Source organism: Echinops telfairi, unplaced genomic scaffold (assembly GCF_000313985.2).
Source record: "Echinops telfairi isolate 266 unplaced genomic scaffold, ASM31398v2 ScPeMD7_60;HRSCAF=208, whole genome shotgun sequence".
Taxonomy (NCBI): domain Eukaryota; kingdom Metazoa; phylum Chordata; class Mammalia; order Afrosoricida; family Tenrecidae; genus Echinops; species Echinops telfairi.
Genome location: NW_022103958.1, coordinates 40899193 through 40920059, shown reverse-complemented (window position 1 = coordinate 40920059; position 20867 = coordinate 40899193). Strand labels below are relative to the sequence as shown.

General features: G+C 49.4%; 1 protein-coding gene across 1 annotated transcript in view; it reads right to left on the bottom strand.

Moving 5' to 3' along the window:
• GALNT18 (polypeptide N-acetylgalactosaminyltransferase 18) overlaps nucleotides 1–20867 on the bottom strand; it is a 385185-nt gene that overhangs the window by 100761 nt on the left and 263557 nt on the right. The window contains exons 4-6 of the mRNA XM_004711547.3: nucleotides 15292–15475; nucleotides 12957–13154; nucleotides 5434–5548 (exon numbers count right to left, since the gene is read on the bottom strand). Coding sequence (XP_004711604.1) covers nucleotides 5434–5548; nucleotides 12957–13154; nucleotides 15292–15475 — 497 coding nt within the window. The remainder of the gene's footprint in view (nucleotides 1–5433; nucleotides 5549–12956; nucleotides 13155–15291; nucleotides 15476–20867) is intronic.

Genomic DNA, 20867 nt, shown 5'->3' with positions numbered 1-20867 from the left:
ACACACACACACACACACACACACAATTGTTAGTCCTGACTTTCACACACACACACACACACACACACTCACACACACACAATTGTTAGTCATGACTTACACACACACACACACACACACACACACACACACAATTGTTAGTCCTGACTTTCCCAAATGGCTGTTGAGGAAACCAAAACAGATGATTGTTAATTTCTCTTTATAAAATAATAGAAAAAATAAAATGAAAATGCCACCACTAATACATTGTGAAGGAGCCCTGGTGGTGCGGCGGCTAAGTGCGTGGCCCTAAACTTTTGGCAGTTTGTCAAACTCACCAGCTGCTCTGCTTACAGCCCAGGGAATGCTGGAGAGCCAGTTCTCCTCTGCCCTGGGGTCCCTGTAAGTCACAATTGGCTCCAACGCAGCAGGGTGTGTTTCGTCAAACAAATTGTGGCGTGAGTAGCGGTATCTTAGTGGTAAAATTCTCACCTTCCATGTAGGCGACCTGGTGTTCAATTCCCTCCCAGTGTCATGCTCAGCCCATCCCTGGAGACCTGTGTATTGTGATATTAACCTGATTTCAGTGAAGCTTCCGGACTGAGTCTGATTAGAAGAAAGGCCTACAGAACAACTACTGAGAAGCAGCCGGTCAAAGCCCTACTGGGAAGCATTTCATCCCAGTGCGCACAGTGTCTCCAGAGTTGGAAGGGGCCTGGCCACTGAAAACAACAGCTGTGTATCATCCTATTTAAAGGATGAGGAAACTGAGGCACGGAGATGTTAACTCCGAACATGACAACCACACATTGGTGAAAATCTACTGTGGGCACTATCAGTAGTTCTGTATCCCGGGAAGGGGGGAACTGGAATTCAAATTAAGTAGCTCTTGTCATCTTCTCTGGTGCCAACAGTCCATGAACGAGGCTGCTAACCAAGAGGTTGGGGGTTTGATTCCACCAAGAGGCATGCTGCCTGGAGTTCTTCTTAGAGCCAGTCAGACATTAAGAACCCTGTGATAGTTAGGGATGAGGTCAACAAGACAGTCCTGGGAAAGGGGAGAGGCCGAGGCTAACCTATCGATTGGGTTGAAGCCCAATGACACCTCCTTGTGTGCGGCCTGTTGTTCAAGAGTTGATTTCTCTTTGACCCTTCACCTTCTGCTGGCTCTGAATCACACATCTGGTTCCTCCTGCTCCTCTTGTGCTGTCTGCCCATCCCAGGAGCTGCCAGCTACTACACATGGTGGATTCATTCGGCTGGCTTCAGATTTATATTACCTCTGCATCCGCCAGCCTGTGCCCCTGTCCTCTCTGGCCTCAGCTTCCAGGAGCCCAGAGAACCTGACCTGAACTGGACTGAACTTACCTATTTCTACCACTGTGCCCACCATTTCTGGATCTTCCTCTCTTTCTCTCTATCACATCTGGAGCCTGGGGGTGCAGTTGGGAGGACAGGGGCTGTGTGATGGTTGTGGCCCACCACGGTCAACTGTCGGAAACCAGCAGCTCTTTGGGGGGAAAGACTGGGCTGTCTACTCCCCAAACAGAGACCGTCTCGGCAACTCACAGGGTTGCCCATGCGTTGGCACTGACTCGATGGCAGTGAGTTTATAGACAACACACAGAGTCTCTGCTGGCGCTGCTCTAGAGAATCCAACCTCACATACACCCGACGGTGGGCAGTTCCACCCTGACTCACATGGGGGCAGCAGCAGTTAGAGTGGACCTGACAGCAAGATGTCCCCCTATTTTCTTCAGCATTGCAAGGCACCAAGGAGTCCTAGTGGCACCAAGGTGAAGTGCTTGACTGTCCATTGAAGGATCAGAAGTTCAAGCCCACCCACCTACCTCTCTGAAAGACTTGGTGATGTGTTTCCAGGGCAGAAAAGTCCAGCCAAGAAAAGCCTAGGGTGTGTGAAAGTAAACAAGCGGCCATCTAGCTGAGAAGCAACAAAGTGCACATGGAAGCAGCCTGTATGATCATGAGGTGTGCATGGGATCAGGTATCAGGCATCAAAGACCCAGAACAGAAGAATCATATTGATGTGAATGAGGAGGAGGGCGGAGTGGAGACCCAAAGCCCATCTGTAGAAAATTGGACATCCCTTTACACAAGGAAGAAACGAGCCAGTCAGGGTGTAGTATAGCACTGATGAAACATACAACTTTCCTTTAGTTTCTAAATGCTTCCTCCCCTGACTATCATGATCCCACTTCTACCTTACAAATCTGGCTAGATCAGAGGATGTACACTGGTACAGATAAGAGCTGGAAACACAGGGAATCCGGACAGATGAACCCCCAGGACCAATAATGAGAGTAGCGATACCAGGAGGGTAAGCGGAATGTGGGGGGTGAAAAGGGGAACAGATTACAATGATTGACATATAACCTCCTCCCTGGGGGACAGAGAACAGAAAAGTGGGTGAAGGGAGACATCAGACAGTGTAAGACATGAAAAAATTTTTTATAAATTATCAAGGGTTCCTGAGGGAGGGAAAAATTGAGAAGCTGAGACCAAGGGCTGAAGTGGAAAGCAAATGTTTTGAGAATGATGATGGCAGCACATGTATACATGTGCTTGACACAATGGATGTATGTATGGATTGTGGCAAGAGTTGTACGAGCCCCCCGTAAAATAACTAAAGAAAAATGCCTAAGGTGCGGTTGTTTCCATCATAGGAGGTCACTCGCCATTGGAATCCCCTCTCTGGCCCACAGTCGCCATAGCCAACAGGCGGCCAGGTCCCTGTTCCAAGAGCCAGAGTTCCTTCTCCTCCGTTGGCACCTCAGCTCCGCTCAGAAGGATGCAGAAAGAGAGTGGAGAGGAAAGCCAGGCAACATTTTACATCCCAAGTGGGGGGGAAACCACCTGCTGCTATGCTAACACATCTGTGAGAGGCTCCCACTGGCCCACCCTCCAGAACAGCTTTCTAATCTAGCCAGAAATCTCCCACTCCTCCACGATTGACTCACATGCATGTAGAAAGCAGAGTTCACTAATCGAATTCCTTCTCCATCCAGACATCTGTCTCCAGAGAGCACAAGAGGCAAGAGGCAGACCCACCCACCCAGCCAATTCCTGACGGTAGCTCCGAGTGCAGGCTGTTATGTTCAGGGACGAGTGTTCATCCAGGAGCAGTGCGGACATGGGGTGGCGAGGACACAAACGGTGACTAAATGACTGGGTAGGGAGAGCTGGAAACATGAGGGTGATTATGCAGGCACTGTCCTCTATGAATATATTAGCTCCCCAATAAGCCCATGCCTTTTGACTGCTTCAAAGCCATTTCTCAGAGTTTCCATGAAGACAGGCGTCTGGAAGTGTTTTCTAAGCCCAGCTTCCGTCAGGCCGCTCCTGCTGCCAATGCTGCAGACCTCAGGGTTTCGCCTGGGAAGTGCGGCAGGTCCTGTACTTTACTGGCCTGTAGGCCTTGTGAGATGTTGGGTGCCTGTGCCCAGGTGTCCCTTCAGGACGGAGCCAGGGGACTAATCTCTACTGAGATTAGGGTTCAGGGGGTGGTATATTTCAGCCGGAGTCCTCAGGTGGACATTGACTATCAGGAACTAGCGAGGGCCAGCTCTAGACACTAAGGCAGGGGAGGCCAGCGTGGGATCATGAGATAGTTTATTGTGCCAGCCTGGCTGATAAACGCAGGTGGGATTGACTGAGGGGTGGAGAGATGGATGGCTTGGTGAGCCTTGCCTTTCTTGTCTCTCGCTCTGTGATCATCGGACCAGTGTGCGGCTCCCTTGCTTGTTTTGTGCCTCAATTTAAAGGCTACACTGCCTGTGGGATGCCTAGCCTGTGGACTGTGTGGCTGTAAGTTGAGGTCCCTTTAAGACTTCTCTGGAGCTGGGGACTGGCGGTTGGTGACCTGCCTTGTGATTGGCTGCTGTGCTGACATAGCCTAGCTCTCTCTACAAATAGAGGAAGATCTGGCATCAGACAGAGACTTGAAGGACTGCTAGTCTCTCAACTTTCTCTCACGGACGTGAGTTGCACTAAGCCATTTGTAGTGCTTTCTAATTTAACTGTTTATTTCTTGTATTGTATATTTATCTGTATATGATTTAACAGTTCATTTCTCGTTATATATCTAATTATCTTTATAAATAAATATATTAAATTATCAGGAGTTTGATTTTATCTCTCTAGAGAACCCTGTCTAACACAGATCGTCTCTAATGGGAACCAGCTAAAGGATGCGCGAGGTCTGTTTGGCGGTGTGAAGAGAAAGGCGTTGAGCAGGAACATCTTGCATGATTGCCACGCACACCAGTGGGTTTAAGGTTCTCTTAAAGGATTGGCGAGCCAGTAGGGCATGGCTGCTGGCTGATTAATGATATCCAGGAGAGAAGAGTCGGCACCATCATGGGAACAAACCATAGTGTGAATGCAGGGTTTCCACAAGGACAAAGCCATGTTCCTGCTATGGTCATTCCCCGTATCCCTCATCACATCCCTGATGATCATCAGGGCCCTAACACATCCTTCAGAAACATGGAAGAGCTTCAATTTGGGTGCATCCTTCATAGGTTCAAGGAAAGGGGCTGGGGGGTAGGGGGGGACAGATGTCCTAGATTCTACCTCTCATAAGGTAAGAGACAAAATGATGCCTACAATGGGGAGTCACACAGTGAGCTGAGACAAGCTAGAAAAACCTCTACTTGGAGCCCGATGGTGGCTGTCTCAGAAGACAGGTGTGAGACCGGAATGGGCTTTGCTGGGGCCGGGCAGCAAGTGGTGAGTCAGGAAGCAGTGTTTTGTTCTTTGGACCCCATGGGCTATCTCCTTGTTGTTCTCCCCTGACTATGGAAGGAGAGAACCTGCCATGGACAGAGAAAGTTCTATGGGCCACTGAGGAGCAGACAGAAAATCAAGTGCAAACTCCCAACTGGAAATGATTCTGATTATTATGATACAGGGGCCATACACATAACAATGATAAACACATACCCTCCTAACATTGGGGCACCTCAGTACATACACAAACACCCAAAGAATCGAAGGGGAAAGTTGGCAACCCTACATTATAGTTGGAAGCTTCCTTACAACTTAACCTAAGCTAATCTTTGCAAGTGGACTCAGACTAGTCAACTTGGTATATTCAACGACACACGATCCAGTAGCCCCTCACACACACCCCACCCCGCCTCCTGCCATCAGTCTCTTGTTGGAACACATTCTCTTCACCCTTGAAGGATCTATGGTTGGTTGTAACAGAGTGGCTGCTTCCCAACTCTCCCCAGATTTCATCTCAACCCATTAGGTTCTGAAGTCCTCTTCTTCCTGAAAACTGTCCAGGTCACACACGCACATGAACCGAGATCAGAAACGGAACATTCAGCATCAGCCTGTGATCCTGAACCTTGAGCCCCCTCTCGTCATCCCCTGTGTTCACCCACGTGGGAGCTGAGCCAAGGCCTTTCCACAAGAAGCTCTGCTCACCCTGATCCCGAGCTCGACGTTCTCGCCACCATAGACCTCCATGCCTTCGTCCAACAAGCCAATCTCCTGGAAATACTGCCGGTCCACAATGAAGCAGCCAATGAGGGCAGGGCTCCTGTAGGGGTGGTCAGAGATGCAGTTAGCCAGCTTGTGGGATGTCCCGACTGCTGGAGAAGAGAGAGCAGTAGGGTTTTCCCAGCCTCTCGGGGGAATCTGGTCCTCTCCTCTGCTTCCAGCATTGGTGTGGGCCTTATACACAGAGTAACCCTCGTGGGCGCACCCTCATCCAGTCATGCCAGGGAGGCTGTTCCATACTGCAGGATGACCAGCCACCATTCCCTGGGGGCTCTTAGTGTGTGTTAGCCCAGAGAGGCAGTGCTCAGGTTTCCAGTCTAGATTGTCTACCTCTAACTATTCTGACTTCTTAACCCTGCACCGATAGCCAGTCTTTGATTCTGCCTAGGCATTGCTGTCTATCCTCCCACCTTTGCCCAACTTGGGATATGCATGCTATTCTGAGCCCACTTGCCAAGATAAGCTTAGGCTAAGTTGTAATGAGGTTTCCAACTATGATGTAGGGTAATGAATTTCTACCTTCAAGTCTTCCAGTGTTTGCATATGCAGGTAGGTATCCAAATGTTAGGTGTGTATGTGTTTATAATTATTATGTACTTTTGATGAGTTAACCCTTTATCATTATATGATGACTTCTTTGTCTCAGGACAGGTTTTGGCTTAAAGTCTTTTGGGTCTGGTATTAAAATGGCCACTCTTGCTCACTTTTGGGTGTTATGTTTATGGGTTCCCCCCACCCCCACAGCACATGGTTGGAGCTTGTCTTTTTGACTAGGTTGTAAAGGGTTTTGGAGAATAGAGTAACAAATTTGGATTTTTGTCTGTCGGGCATAGGTTGCCAATGAAGAACTGCAAGTAGATGGTGTAAACAAGTCTGTTTTTGTTTTGTTTTTTTAAAAGCATACTCGGGCCACATTAGGCTATTGCCTGGAAGAGATTGGGTGGGAATGGGGGAACCCAGCTGTTGTGGGGGTGGGGGGGGCTTGTTACTATACCCAGAAGAGAAATGACGAGAACCTGGACCAGAGTATCAGCCATGGAGATGTTTTTAAGACATGATTTGATGTCAAATTAGAAAAACTCTTGATGGACGGTGAGGATCAGAGATAGGGTGGGATTGGGATGCTGACTAGATTTCCAGCTTGGACGATGTGAGTGGCGTTGGAGGCCACTCATAACATGAGACTCCAGAAGAGGCTGGTTTCAGAGGACAGAAGAAACATTCCGTGCTGAGCAATCGGGTTTCCTGGTGTCAGTGGGACACCAGGGAGCGATCTAACAGGTAGAACTTAGGTAGATGGTCCAGGATTCAGGCTAAGGTCTTAAGCGGGAGGAGTCTCTGGGTGGTGCAAATGACTAATGCTCTCTTTTAGTATGCTAACCAAAGATGTGGAGGCTTGAGTTTATGCAGAGGCACCTCAGAAGAAAGGCCTGGTGATCTACTTCTGAAAAACTAACCATCAAAACCCTTAAGGAGCAGTACAGTCCTACACTGACCCAGGCGCACCTTCGAGGCGTGGAAGTGTTCTCAACAGCAACTGTTTGGTTAATGGTTTAGGAAATTGGTAGGTGAAGGAAGGGGCATTGTATGCAAATGATATGCTATGAGTTTATGGATGCAGGGGAATTACAATGGGACCAGAACATGAAATGGGTGTGCTGCAGCTCGGGGAGATAAGACTGCAGGGGAGGAGAGGCAGCTTCAGACCCACAGGGCCTTGACAGCAAACTACATATATCTCAAAGATCCTAAACTCTCTGCCTTTGCTGCTGTCTTCAAAGACCTGAATGAGTCCCCTGGATAGGTCTGTTTTTAAGGGTGAGGACTCCTGAAACAGCCCTCCCCACGGGACCTGATTTCTGGCAGCATCAATGCAGGTCAGATGTCTTTATTCTGTCTGCATGATCCTGCCTGTTCCTTAAACACACAGATGACCCCAGAAAGTGGCCAAGGGACAGCTGCTGAGAGATTAGATACTTCCATTGCTTTATATTACATAAGGGAGAAAGATTACAAGGAATTTCCTCAAAAGTGGGCAATTACTAAGATATTTTTCCTTGCCAGAAGAAAAGTAAGATAGATTCATATTTGTAATAGGATGGAATAGAACCGGACTTGGCTGTTTCCTGTGGTGACCTCTGCTATCTACTGAGGTAGGTCCCTGGCACAATTTTGTGCTCTTATTTATTTGTTGTGAGCCCACTGTGTGTAAGGGCCTTTGCACACACCATCTCATTTGGTTCTCCCATAAAGCCTGGTGGCAGCTCATTGTAAGGACATCCTTGTGTTGCAAGATGAGGCAAGGACGATTGAGAGAGAAGGACTGTCTTGCCAAAGGCTCTGGGCAGCAGAGTCAGGTTCTGCCACCAGATCAGTTAGGCTGCACATGGAGTCACCATCTCAATAGTTGGCCACTGTTGAGCTTGGAAGTGGTGTGGTCAGTTGCTTCCAACAGAGCTGAGGAGTGCTCACTCACTGCCAACTCACAGCGACCCTAGAGCGCAGGGTAGACCTGCTCCTGTGAGTTTCTGAGACTGTCACTCTTGACGGGAGTAGAAAGACCAGTCTTTCTTCCACGGCGCTGCTGACCACTCTCAGAGAGAAATCTTCAGCCACCCAATGAATGCTGTTGCAGAAGAATGCATTGACATTCACGGTTTCTGTTTTGCTTATCTCTGAATCTTAATCAGCAACTGGCAAACCTACCATGTAGGTTGTTGCCAGAGAATATCATCTCAGCCTCCAATTTCTCATCACCCATTTTTTTTAATCTTAAAGTTTGCCACTGAAAGGGCATTTATAGAGGTATAAATATAGGCATGTACATATGTAAATATATTTATATATGATGATGGGGAAATAGATCTATGTGCATTTATTTATAGGTTTAGTGTTAAGGTAGCAGGTGGACATTGGGCCTCCACTCAAGCACTCCCTCAATGCAAGAACACTTTGTTCTAATAAACTGGCATTCCATGTTGCTCACCTTCCTGACATGATGATCGCTGAAGACAAAGCAGGTACATAAGCAAATAGTGGATGGTGCCTGGCTATCAAAAGATATAGTGTCTGGGGTCTTAAAGGCTTGAAGATAGACAAGCAGCCATCTAGCTCAGAAGCAAGAAAGCCCACATGGAAGAAGCACACCAGTCTGTGTGATCATGAGGTGTCGAAGGGATTAGGTATCAAGCATCAAAGAACAAAAAAATTATATCATTGTGAATGGGGGTAAGTACTAAGTGGAGACCCAAAGTTCATCTGTAGGCAACTGGACATCCTCTTACAGAAGGGTCACAAGGAAGAGATGAGCCAGTCAGGGTGCAGTATAGCACCGATGAAACATACAACTTTCCTCTAGTTCTTTAATGCTTCTTCCCCCCACTATCATGATCCCAATTCTACCTTACAAATCCAGCGAGACCAGAGGATGTGCACTGGTACAGATAAGAGCTGGAAACACAGGGAATCCAGGACAGATAAACCCCTCAGGACCAATAATGAGAGCAATGATACCAGGAGGGTAAGGGGAAGGTGAGGGAGAAAGGGGGAACCGATCATAATGATCTACAGACAACCCCCTCCCTGGGGGACAGACAACAGAAAAGTGGGTGAAGGGAGACGTTGGACAGTGTAAGACATGAAAAAATATAATAATTTATAAATTATCAAGGATTCATGAAGGAGGGTGAGGGAGGGAGGGAGGGAGGGGGAAAATGAGGAGCTGGTACCAAGGGCTCAGTAGAAAGCAAATGTTTGGAGAATGATGAGGGCAACAAATGTACAAATGTGCTTGACACAAGGGATGGATGTATGGATTGTGATAAGAGTTGTATGAGCTCCCAATAAAATGATTAAAAAAATTAAAAAGAAAAGAATTGTCTAGAAAATAATGATGGCAACATATATACAAGTGTTCTTGATACAACTGATGTATGGATTGGTACAAGAACTGCAAGAGCCCTCAATAAAATGTTTGAAGATTAATAAATAAATAAAGATAAACAGTTTGCCTCCGAGAATGATATGCACGGACGGTTGTTGGTAGGACATCCTTGGTCTTCTCTCTCGACGAAGGCAGTCTCCAGAAGTCGTGGATTATGTCACCATGAATTAGCTGCTCCTGTTCCCAGGAGGCTTCATTAACGCTCTATCCACAGAGAGCTCAAGCTCTCAAGACAGCCCGAGACTCTGTGGACTGAAGTCTAAAGCAGGGGCTTTGAGATGGCTGTTCACGGCATCTTGCCGTGTGGGGTGACTACACACACTTAGGACGCCCTGCATGAGAAATTTCTTCCCAACTGAAGTGCCAGCCAGAGAAAGACCCACTCTCTCTGAGGAGTCAGCAGGCCCTTTCTGCATGGGCAGTGCAAATCTTACTGTAATCCCACGCATGCTTCATTTTCACCTTGACTGCCAGGCAGCTCAGAGCCAAGTCTGGAGGCCCTCTCTGCGAACCGCCAGGGACTCACGGTTCACCCAGTTTGCTGTGATCCTTTCATCTTTTCAGGTGTTTATTTTTTTTGTTTGTCTTTTACAAGGTGCTTTACGTTTTCTTGTGAACTATTTCTAATCTCTTCAGGAACACGCCTGGGCGCAGATCAATAGCACTTGCAGTCTGATCGTGGCCACGGAGTGGCCTGATGAGTTAATAAACAATAGGTTAGCGCGAGGCAGGCTCTATTGATCCCAGGGCACCTGCTTCGGATTTTGTTCACGCAGGCCCGGATGTGGCAGTTAGGGGAAGGTCCCTTCCTGCATGTCCCGGGAGGCACCTTCATGAGGGCCTTGTCCACCGCAGCACTTCAGGGAGGCAGACAAGAGAGGCTGAGAGCCCACTCTGCAGGGCCGAGGCTGCACTTCCAGAGGGGATTCCATGGGCATCCCATCTTGTTAAATGCACTTGAAGGTCTTTTGAGGGACAGATAAGTCCTCCTGACTTTCCTATCCCTTACATGATTTCATTGCATCCTTGTGCAGCTGACCTTGATTCGGTTTCAAAGGTATGAAATCAGAGGCTCAGAGAGGCTAGGGAAGTGCTCATGGAGACCCAGCAGACAGAGGTAGACCAGGGCCTCCTTGTCTTCAAGGAAGCCAGGCACTCCACCTGCTTCTGGAGGGTGAGCCCTTCAGAAGAAGCTACTGGGATTTGAAAGGAGAAGGGCCAGGGACCCCAGGACATCAGCCTTCCTGCAGGACTGGCCTGCGAAACAGCTGCCTCTTCACCTTGATGCTTTTCCAGTTTCAAAGAAGGGCACATTTGCATATGGTTGACTGACAGTTTCCCATCACTAGGATTCCTCCAGTCTTCTTTTCTCTCTTTCCTCCCGCCCTCAAGCCTCCAGCTGTAACAAATGCAGGGCGAGGGCTAGAAACGCTCCCAGCGTTCAGTAGCACAATTCAAAGTAATTTGTGTCAGTTAATGCTCTCAGCACAGAAGCAGCCTACATGTGCCCGTGCTGATTCAACTAATGGGAATCACTCCTGGGCAAGGTCCTGCGCTAGCTGTTTGCACATAGCTAGGGAACCCCCAAGGAGCCCTGGTGATGCGGTGGTTAAAGTGCACGGCGGCTACCTACAAGGTGGGTGGTTCAAACCCACCAGCCACTCTGCAAGAGAAAGATGTGGTGGTTGGCTTCCATCAAGACATACAGTCTTGGAAACTACGAGCAGCTCTATTCTGTCCTCTGGGGTCTTGGAGTCAGAGTCCACTCCCCGGCAGTGGGTGGGAAGGAGCCCCTGGACTCACATCTCCACGAAGGACAGAAAGCCCTGGAAACAGTAGAGGCTAAAGTGCAGCTCCGGAACCTATTTGCTGTTAACCATGTGCCCTACCCTGGGAATCCAAGTTCCTCGTGACCCTTGCAAAGCCCCGCATAACGTCTCACTCTCTGAGAAGGCTTCTCCGGTCATTGTTATTTTGCTTGTCCCTAGTTGTGGGTATCAGAGAACGGGAAGAGAGCGTATGCGGATGAATCCTTTATTCTCATATCTGAAGAAGCCTGGCAGGCTAGGTTTCTGTGGTAGAGGGAGGCCTTCAACCTTGAGAGCTAGAGACGAGTCCCAATCACATTCTCATAATTTATATCGTTTCCACTATATCCTCCCATAAGAGTGCTGCCTTAAAGTGACCGCTTATAAGCACATGAACTGATTGCTATCTGGCCCATAGCTTTAACTGTAGGAGCAGACATGTGCTAGGCTCTGAAGACAGCCCCCAGCACCGGTGTTAGGTTACTTCTCCAATGAACTCAGGGACCTTTAGGGTTAGGGTATAGCCTATTTTGTTACATATGTGGTTACCTGTAAGTAGGGGAGCTTGCATGCTATATATAAGCTGTTATTGGAAATATAATCTCTCTCTATTCGAACCTGACTCCTGAAGTTGTGGCAGCAGAGGTGAGCCCTTGCATGTTTTATCTTGTCTAATGTCTCTTTAATTCAGTTCTCAATTACACAATCACCCCCATTCCATTGTGGGGGCTGGCACTCCACACCTAGTAGACTCTAGACTTTTAGGGTCAGGAACCGAATCTTTAAAATTTTATTTTTGGTGGATATATATATATAGTAAAATATACATCAATTCAACAACTTCTACATGAATAATCCAGTGGAATCCATTACATTCCTCAAACTATACCATCTTTCTCAATATTCTTTTCTAAAAATGGTTTCTCCATTATCAACATAAACTCATTGCCTGCCACCACCACCCCCACCCCGCCCCAGGCTTCTCACCTAACATTTTGAATGACTGTTGTCAGTTTGGGCTCATATGTATAATTTTTAAAAAGCATTTTAAATTAGAATTAAGTTATTTCTCAATTAAGTTAAACCATTATTTGGTTAAAAATGAGTTTGTGGATGGGGCTGAGGTGCGGTGGTTTTGGTTTGAGGTTTATATATTTCCTTAGGGAAATAGTTCTGGAAATCAACCAGCTTCAATGGTTCTAGAAACTCTGATTTCTATGGGGATTTTTAAGTTCTTTTCCACATTTCCCTCCTTTTGATCAGGATTCTCCTAAGACTCTTTGATCAGTTCTGGTCCCATGGCAAAGAAGGCAGGATGTTCATGGAGATACTGGACATGTATTCCAGTTCCTCTCCCAAATTTGGAGGCAGGAACCAAATCTTAATGTCTCTGGATGGCCAGCACAGAGCACAGCAGTTGACACCCAGTAACTCGCCTACAGTGATGTGTAGAAGTGACCACTTTGAGGCTGTGAATGAAACTTGGATGCATTTGTAATTTTAAAAGGGATCACCAGGCCCCGTGAGCAGTAACTAAAGGTCATATTGTAATGCCTTTCTACCTGCTCCCTCTTCCTAGTCTTCCTGAAAAGGATAAACCAGTGGACAAAGACAGTTTGAAGAATCAAAGGTGGGTTGGGAGGGATGCCCTTGCCTAGGGGACAAGGCAGAGAGAGCCAAGGGTAAGGATGCTTTACCTGATGGGGGCAGTGGAGTTCTCTAGCTTCCACCAGGCCTTTGGGGGGTTTAGGTAGCGGCACCACAACTCCCAGTCAAAGCCCTGGGCAGCGAGTGGATATTCTTCTATCTCAAAGTTGTCGAATTTGATGTTATCGAAGGATGGTGAGATGATCCGCTTCCGGTTCTCCTTGATTCGAGTCAGGACAGGTTCAGCCCTGGGGGGCAGGAGAAGAGGGAAGGGGTAACTGCTGCTAAGGTGAACAACAAGACCACCAACCCTGAAGGCCTCTCCCAGCGAAGGAGGAGCACACTCTGGCCAGCTCCAATGGAGAGGGGGACTTCCCCTGTACAGAATCCCTATCCATCCGCCCATCCTCTGACCGCTCTGCCTTGCCACCAGCCTGACCAGCTGTTATGGATTGAATGATGTCCTACAGGATGATATGCTTCCTGTGCCTGTAAGTTAACCCCTCTGACTGAATTAGAGACTTTGAGGGAAGATATCAGTTAAGTCATATCAGACTAGGGCAGGTCTGAGTTCTAATGCCTTCTGCATGATGTCTTATAAAGGGGGAGAGTCACACACACGGAGAAGGTGCCATGGGAAGATGTGCCTACAAGCCAAGAGACACCTGGCATTCTCACAGCTGTAGAAGACAAGGAAGGACCTGCTCGACCAGTGGACAGAGAGAAAGCGTGACCCTGCCAACACGGACACCGTGTTTCATGCAGTTGTGCACAGGGTCGTGCTGATACCACAGTGGCGTCCAGACTGTGAAAAACAAACATCCCGTCTGTTCATGGGGACCCCCTGCTCTGTGAGATTGGGAGGCAACAGCCCTAGGGAGCTCTGAGGCCACCCTTTTAACACGCCTAGCACTGAGCATGGCCACTCTCCTGCCGGCCAGACGAGAGACGCCTCCCCGTGCCCCCTGGTGCTCCTTCTCTGCAGTGGGATAAAACACAAAACAGAACAGCACACCGAGGCTTTTTACAAAGGAGGAAAAGAAAGAATGTTCCTGGGAAGCATTTCAACTTGGGCTTCGATTTTGCTGACATGTCATGCAGCATGCTGGAGGAGAGGGGGTGAAATTGGCAGAGTTCCTAGGGGAGAATTAAGCCTACATCCCCGAGTTCAATCCTGTGGTGCTGCCTCAGTCCTTCCAGACTCAGGCCGGCTGTGCTGCCCCTCGTGCCACACCTGTGCCAGGCGGTGGGGGGGCTGACACTGCAGGGCTCTCTTGAAGAGCCATGAGGCCCCATGGGCATCAGGCGAGTAATGCATTTGCAGACAGGAATGATAAGCTTCTCATTAATATTAGCATTTTTTGCATAATTGCTTATTCTAATCAGCTTGAAATACTCAGTGTCTTTCTCCGATCTTGGCCATAAATCCAGTGAAAATGCTTTTTAAATCGTCACAAATGGCAAACAGGGACTTCAACTATAAAAAACGGCTGCATTTGCAACCTTAATTCAGGCCCATTATGCGAAAGCATGCCAGTACCTTCCTGTGCTGGGTCTCCCCTCTGCCGTGTGGCTCGACAGCTACCATGCCCTCCTCAGCCCACCCCTGGGAGCCTGGGTGCGGGGAACAGGCCAATCTCATTAGGCAGATCAGTTAAGAAGGTAGAGTCCTACCTGCCCCAGCTGCTGCCACAGTTTTTTCCTCGGACGCCTCATCTCCCCAAAGCCCCACACAGTGGGCTGCACCACGCCCTCCTGACCCTGAGGGGTGCCAGCAAGGGTGGCCTGTTCTGCCAGGCTGCTGCCACCAAGGCCTTATAGCTGCTTTCTTGCCCCATTCAGCACCTCAGTATCCCAGACTGGGAGACACAGCATTCTCAGACATAGTTCCCCAGTGGGGAGCAGCTGAGATTCTATGCTGCTACTGGCCCAGCCTTGGTATGTTTTGGAGAGGCAGGGCTTCCTGGAACACCTCTGCCCACCTCCCCTCTTGGCCCTGTCTGTGTGGTTGGCCCCTGCAATTTCCAGTTCCTCCTTTCCAGGCATTAGGCTCCTCCCTGTCCCTGGGTGACCTGCCTCTCCCGCTTTGCCTGTGACGTGGACGTCATTCCTCACTTGTATTTCCTAGAGCATCTCGCCTCATGTCACGAGATCTCTGAGACTCTCTTTTCTGTCCTGCTGGTCCAGCTGCCCCCACTGCAGGCCCAGTCTTCTTGCCACGACACTCACGTCCCCAAAGCTCACTTATGCCCAGAGGTTGCTCCTTTCCTTCTGGCCCAGCACTGAGATCCCAGCATGCTCTGCACCCATTGGAACCAGAGCCCCTGGATGGCAGTAAGGCTCATCCTCCTCTCCGAACGAAACGAGGTCAGCCTGGGAACTTACCAGCCCACGTTGAACTCCACGTGGGCATCGAAGAGCGCCACCACGGGGGCAGTGGCCACCCTCCAGCCGCTGACCCTGGATCGGATGAGGCCTTCCTGCTTGCTGTGGCGCACGACCTTGAGGAAGCCTGGCTTCTGGCCATTCATCTTGTTGACATATTCTGTCAGCTTCTCCTTCAGCTCCTCTGTTGGGGGGGAAATGCAGCATTTGCTTAGTGGAGGGCGGAAGGAACCGTCAAAGCCAAGGCAGACTGGAGGGCCATGGCCTTCCCTGAGTCTGCTGGGCATCCCCCCACAAAAAGTGCAGTGGGGCAGAGTGGGGCGAAGAAACATATGCTCAGCACTGAAGGGAACATGAGGGGAAATGCTTTGTTCAGCCCCAACAACTTATACTGGTGCTGCAATGGTTAAACACCTGGCTGCTGACCCAAAGGTTGGCGTCTGGAAACTTCCGAGTGGCTCAGAGCAGGAGACGACAGCCCAGGTAACCTTCATTCTCCTGTCACATGAGGTTATTCTGTGTTGGAGTCAGAGTGGATTATGGCACCAACACCACCACCCTGAACAAGGTCATGTCTCAAATACACGCACCACACACACAGCCTCATGGACTTGTTATAATAAACCATGTTCCTCTCATCCACTCAGCTACCTCCTTCCTTCCTTGTGTCATCCTCCAAACCCAACCTGCCACCGTCGAATCCATGCTGACTCATGGAGAGCCTATGCAGAGTTATGGAGCCTGGAAACCTTCATAGGACCAGACCGCTTGACCATTTGAGCCACCAATCTTTCAGTGACCATCCCACATCCTCTAGGCCGCCCATCAGCCCCAGAGAAACCATGGCCCATGAAGGCCCAGCCCTGGAGCTCCATGTTTCTGGGACATGGATGGCTGAGAGCTGGGCCCATGTGAGCAGTTGGCATACATGTGTGCTACTGGTGGGCTGTGGGCGCTGGGCCAGGCCACACTGTCGGCTCCCCTGGTTCCGCGGGGGTCTGGGAGTGGAACCTACAGCCCAGGAACAAAAGCTCTGCTGCAGCCCCTGGCTCCTCAGCCACTGGAAGTGTGACAACCACGCTCGATATGGCTCTGATAGCTCTTTCCCAGGAACCGAGGGCTGTGTGGGGCATGTTCTCCCCGCTCCACCACCGCACCTCTCTGGGACTCAGTTGCTAGTCAGTGTCATGTGTCAAAGGTTTGAAGTTGGCCGTCTCCAGGAGGCCACAGCAGATCCAGTCAGTGAGGCCACTGTCCACGTTGATATCCCTGATATAAAGCCCTGGTGGCACTATGGGTGGTTAGGCATCGGGTTGACATCCTCAAGGTCAGCTGTCCCAGCTCCGTCCTCGCTCTGCAGGAGAAAGACGGTGCTAGCTGGGAGAGCTTCCAGGAAGACCTGAAGTCTCGGGAACCCTATGCAGGGAGGCTCTGAGTTGCAGTCGACTCGATGGCAGTGGGTTTGGGTCTGGTCCCTGTGACCTTGCTGCTCACAGACTTCTAACCTTGGGCCCTTTGTCAGCCTTGGACACATGCTCAGAATGCTGGGATAGGTCAGCGGATAGACCGAAGCGATGAAGGAAGATGGGAACTTTTTTTTTTGGCATCTAATCCAGTTTCTGTCAAGTTGATTGTGACTCACAGTGACCCACTGTGCCTTAGAGAACTAGGCTGCCTGAGGCTCTCTTTCCATTAAAAACAACAACTTTTTTTTATTGTGAATTGAGTGAAGGCTTACAGAGCAGATCCGTTTCCCACTCAACAATTCATATACATGTTGTTTCATCTCATTCATTGCCACCCCCCAAAGTCACATCCTTATCCCACTTCCTGCCTGTGTGTCCTCTTTCCATCCCTCCTTCTTTCCTCACCCCTTGGGAATTTCATCCTTAAAGAGATATGTGCCCTTTGATCTCCAAGGGTCCCTATTGTAGGGTGCCGGTACCTCCCTAGTGTGGCTGTTCCCTTAATAGACCTGTCTGTCGTTGGGCTGCCTATTGAGCTGTGAGGATGAGTTCATGTCCAAGCCTGAGAGGTGATGCAAAGGGCCATCGTCTTGGGGCTTCCACCAGTCTCTAGCTCACCAGTCAGCCTGGTCTTTTTACAAGTGATTTTGAGTTTTCTGTTCCACAGCATTTCTCCTGCCGAATCCAATTTCTCAAAGCATATTTTCCATGGCTGGTTTTCTGGAAGTGGATCTCCACCCCTTTCCTTCGTGGCACCTGTGGGTGAACTCAACCACCATCATTTCAGTGAGCAGCCAAGTGTGACAACTCCTTCCTCTCCCCAGGGGCTCCTTTGAGCCTCTGTTAGGTGCTAGCAGAGCCACTGGTGGTTCCTTGGTAGAAGCCTCAACTTCCTGCAGGAAACCCGGGGTCGATTTCTGGTCACGGCCCATCTCTCAGCAGGGGTGGCTCGCATGTGGCTATGATAGTGAAGAGCTTCCAGACAGAGATGAACTTGGAAGAAAGACCGGCCGATCCACTCCCCGACACAAAGCACTCTTCTGCAAGGGGTCCTGGAGATGGGGTAGGACTGTGTGGCATCTGGCTCTGTCGTCACCATGTGTTGGGGCCTGAACCGATGGCGCTGAGAACAGCCACCCTGTGCTATGCACGTGTCAGTCAGTTCGTTGCACCCAGTCCTCATACGAACCCTAAGAGCCTGACCACGAGCTGCTCTTCCAGAAGAGACCATGGAGAACGGGGTTCACAACGGGAACCGGGCCCCAGTGCCGATACACACAGAGCAGAACTCATCTGAAGTTGCCCTGCCTCCCAACTGGGTGCTCTTTCTGTGACCTGGAGCTGCTGCTCTGAAGCACACCCTACCCAGTGCCAGGCACCATGCCAGGTGCTCCAGGACCCCTCTGCACACAAGCAAGATGTTTTACCAGGCTGCCACAATTCTGTTTTCTCGGGTCTTTGTTATCTAGCCCTTCCAGCTTCTGCAAAAGTGAGGAGCAGACAGCGTTTCTTCTCATCCAAGCATCCTTTTGAACAGCGTGACCCCTGTCTGAAGCCAGGTGCTTCCAGCCCTGAGAAGACTCTGCTGACACTGGGGCTGCCGCCGGCACGCATCTGTCACAGCCAAGATAAAATGACCTTTATCAGCCAAGATAAAATGACCTTGCGATCTGGGTTGGCCACAGCTGACAGGGCAGGCCCCTGGAGCGGACAGTCAGTGGACAGGCCTGGGAAGCCGCTGTCTCCCAAACGTTTGGCGGTCACTGCCATCAGACATAACTCAACCTGCCCCAAGAGGACAGGTCTTCAAACGCCGTCGCCAGCAGGCTTCTTGAAGCATTCACTGTTTCCCCATTCCTCATAGATCCTTTTTGAAATTTTAAAATTGAGCTTGCATAGACTGATATTTGGGCTTTTGATAATGGTAATTAAGTGGGAGTGCCCTGAGCTTGGAGGGAGAAGTAGGCTAGCACCAAATAAATGGACAAAGAGTCCCCTCCCAGGGAAGGGGGTGCAGGGCCCTTCCCTCCTTCCCCAGCCCCCTGTGATAATCCCTACCTATGGGGTCACTGTTGCTGAGAGTGATTTGGTGGGAGCAGGGCTGTGGGTGATTGCTACCATTGAGTCCCCAGTGAGTACTACCCTTGCAAATCCATGTCCTGGGTGGCCCCCATTGGGCCTGGGCTGGCCTGCAGCATCAGGGTGCATCAATGCGTGGCCCAGGCAGTCCCGTGTCTCCCAGGCCTCCCACCAAGGCCTCAGCACGTAAGCGAATCACCTGGGACTTTCCCAATGAACGCAAGAGGCGCCCAGCTGACACCCGGCGGCTGGCTCTGTCAGCCCACACTGCACAATCTTGAGCCGATGCGGGGCTGCTGCTTCCAGTTGCTGAGTTCAGGGCTAGTTGGCTATTTGACAAAGGCCAATAACATTGGGGTCATCGCTCTGGGGTGGTTCTGGCGCTGGAAAAGATTGTTGACTCTGGGGGCACAGGAAATAAAGCCAGACCCAGAAACACCCTCTCAGAAGGGTGGCAGTGAGAGATGAAAAGGTTTTGCTGCTTATCAATGCTCTTTGCCCCTTTGTACCTCTGCGCTCTGGGCGCAGTGAAAAAGAATAAAGGTTTCCAGTGGACCAGCTAGTGAAACGTGCTATCTCCACCCAGCTGCTTCCCAAACATCTGCTGCTGAGGAAAAGGAATTTCCCCAGCCCCGATCACACCAACGCTATCCACAAAAACACAAGTCCTGAAATACTCAGCAGAGAGCTGAACTTGACCGGCTTTTCACACTCTGTCACCCTTCCTCACTGGCAAAGTTTGAAAGGAACTAGCTCAAGAGCACTTCTGTATTTGCTAGAAAACTCTCCAAGACACTGCCCTAGATTATATTTTCTTTCCCCAAACAAATGCCTGTCCGAACTTACCTACCACAGATACAGAGTGGCTCTTCTTCCTGAAACCTAAACACTAGCGCGTAACTAGGATGTTTGCTTCTTGGCCAAGGCTGCCAGGAATCCCAGAGGCAAACATAAAGACGAATGGAAAGAGGGGCAGATGGATTTTTGCTTCTCTGCTTCTGCCGCAGCTTTGTGGTTCCACTGTTGCTTTAGAGACGCACTGTCCTTCCTCCTGCTCCTTGACCGCTCACGAGTCCCGAGAGGGCAGTGGTGCAGCAGACAGCTAGTTGACAATGGAAAGCTTTGTGGTTGGAATCCACCAGCCAGTTTCAGGGCAGAAAGGCCTGGCAATCGGCCCCCGTAAAGGTGACAAGCCCGGAAACCCTGTGGGACACGTTGACTCTGAGATGGAATCGACTCGAGGGTGCCTAATAATGTAAACAACAATTTCAGTGACTTTAAAAGTATTTACAAATATGGGCAGCTGATTTTTGACCAGGGGTCAAAGTGCATGCAACGGGAAAGGAACCATCTCTTTAATAAACGGTGCTGCGAAACTGGATACTCATATGCAGAAAAATGAAAGTATCCGTAGGTCACACCATACTCAAAGACTAACTCAAGCTGGTCCGAAGACCTCAATGTTCAAGCTACAGTGATAATGCTCCTGGAAGATAATGAAGGGTCAAAATGATGGCACTTAATGTTTTTCAGAATCAGGGTACCAAACACAACTACAAATGCATGAGCAGCAGAAGACAGATTAGACAACTGGGATGTTCTGATACCTAAATATGTATGCTCATCAAAAGACTTTTATCAAACGAGAAGCTTCAGTCTGGGGAAAATCTTTTGGAACAATGTATCTGGTCAGAGCCTCATTGCTAAAATATTTTGAAAATGTCAACAATTCAACAACAAAAAGGCAAACAATGCAATTAAAATATGGGCAAAGGACCCAAACAGACACTTTCCCAACAAGGGCATTCAAGTGGCAAACAAACACATAAAACGATGATCATCATCATTAGCCATCAGAGAGATGCAAATCAAAAGTACAATGAGATACTCTGATAGTTTGATTTTGTGTCAACTTGGCTGGGTCAGGAATTCTTAATTTGGCAGCTGAAGCCTTCCCCTTGATATGATCTGACATAATTAACTCCCTGATGGGCTCTGCTGGAAGCAGCCAAGGAGTGTGAAAAGATAAGG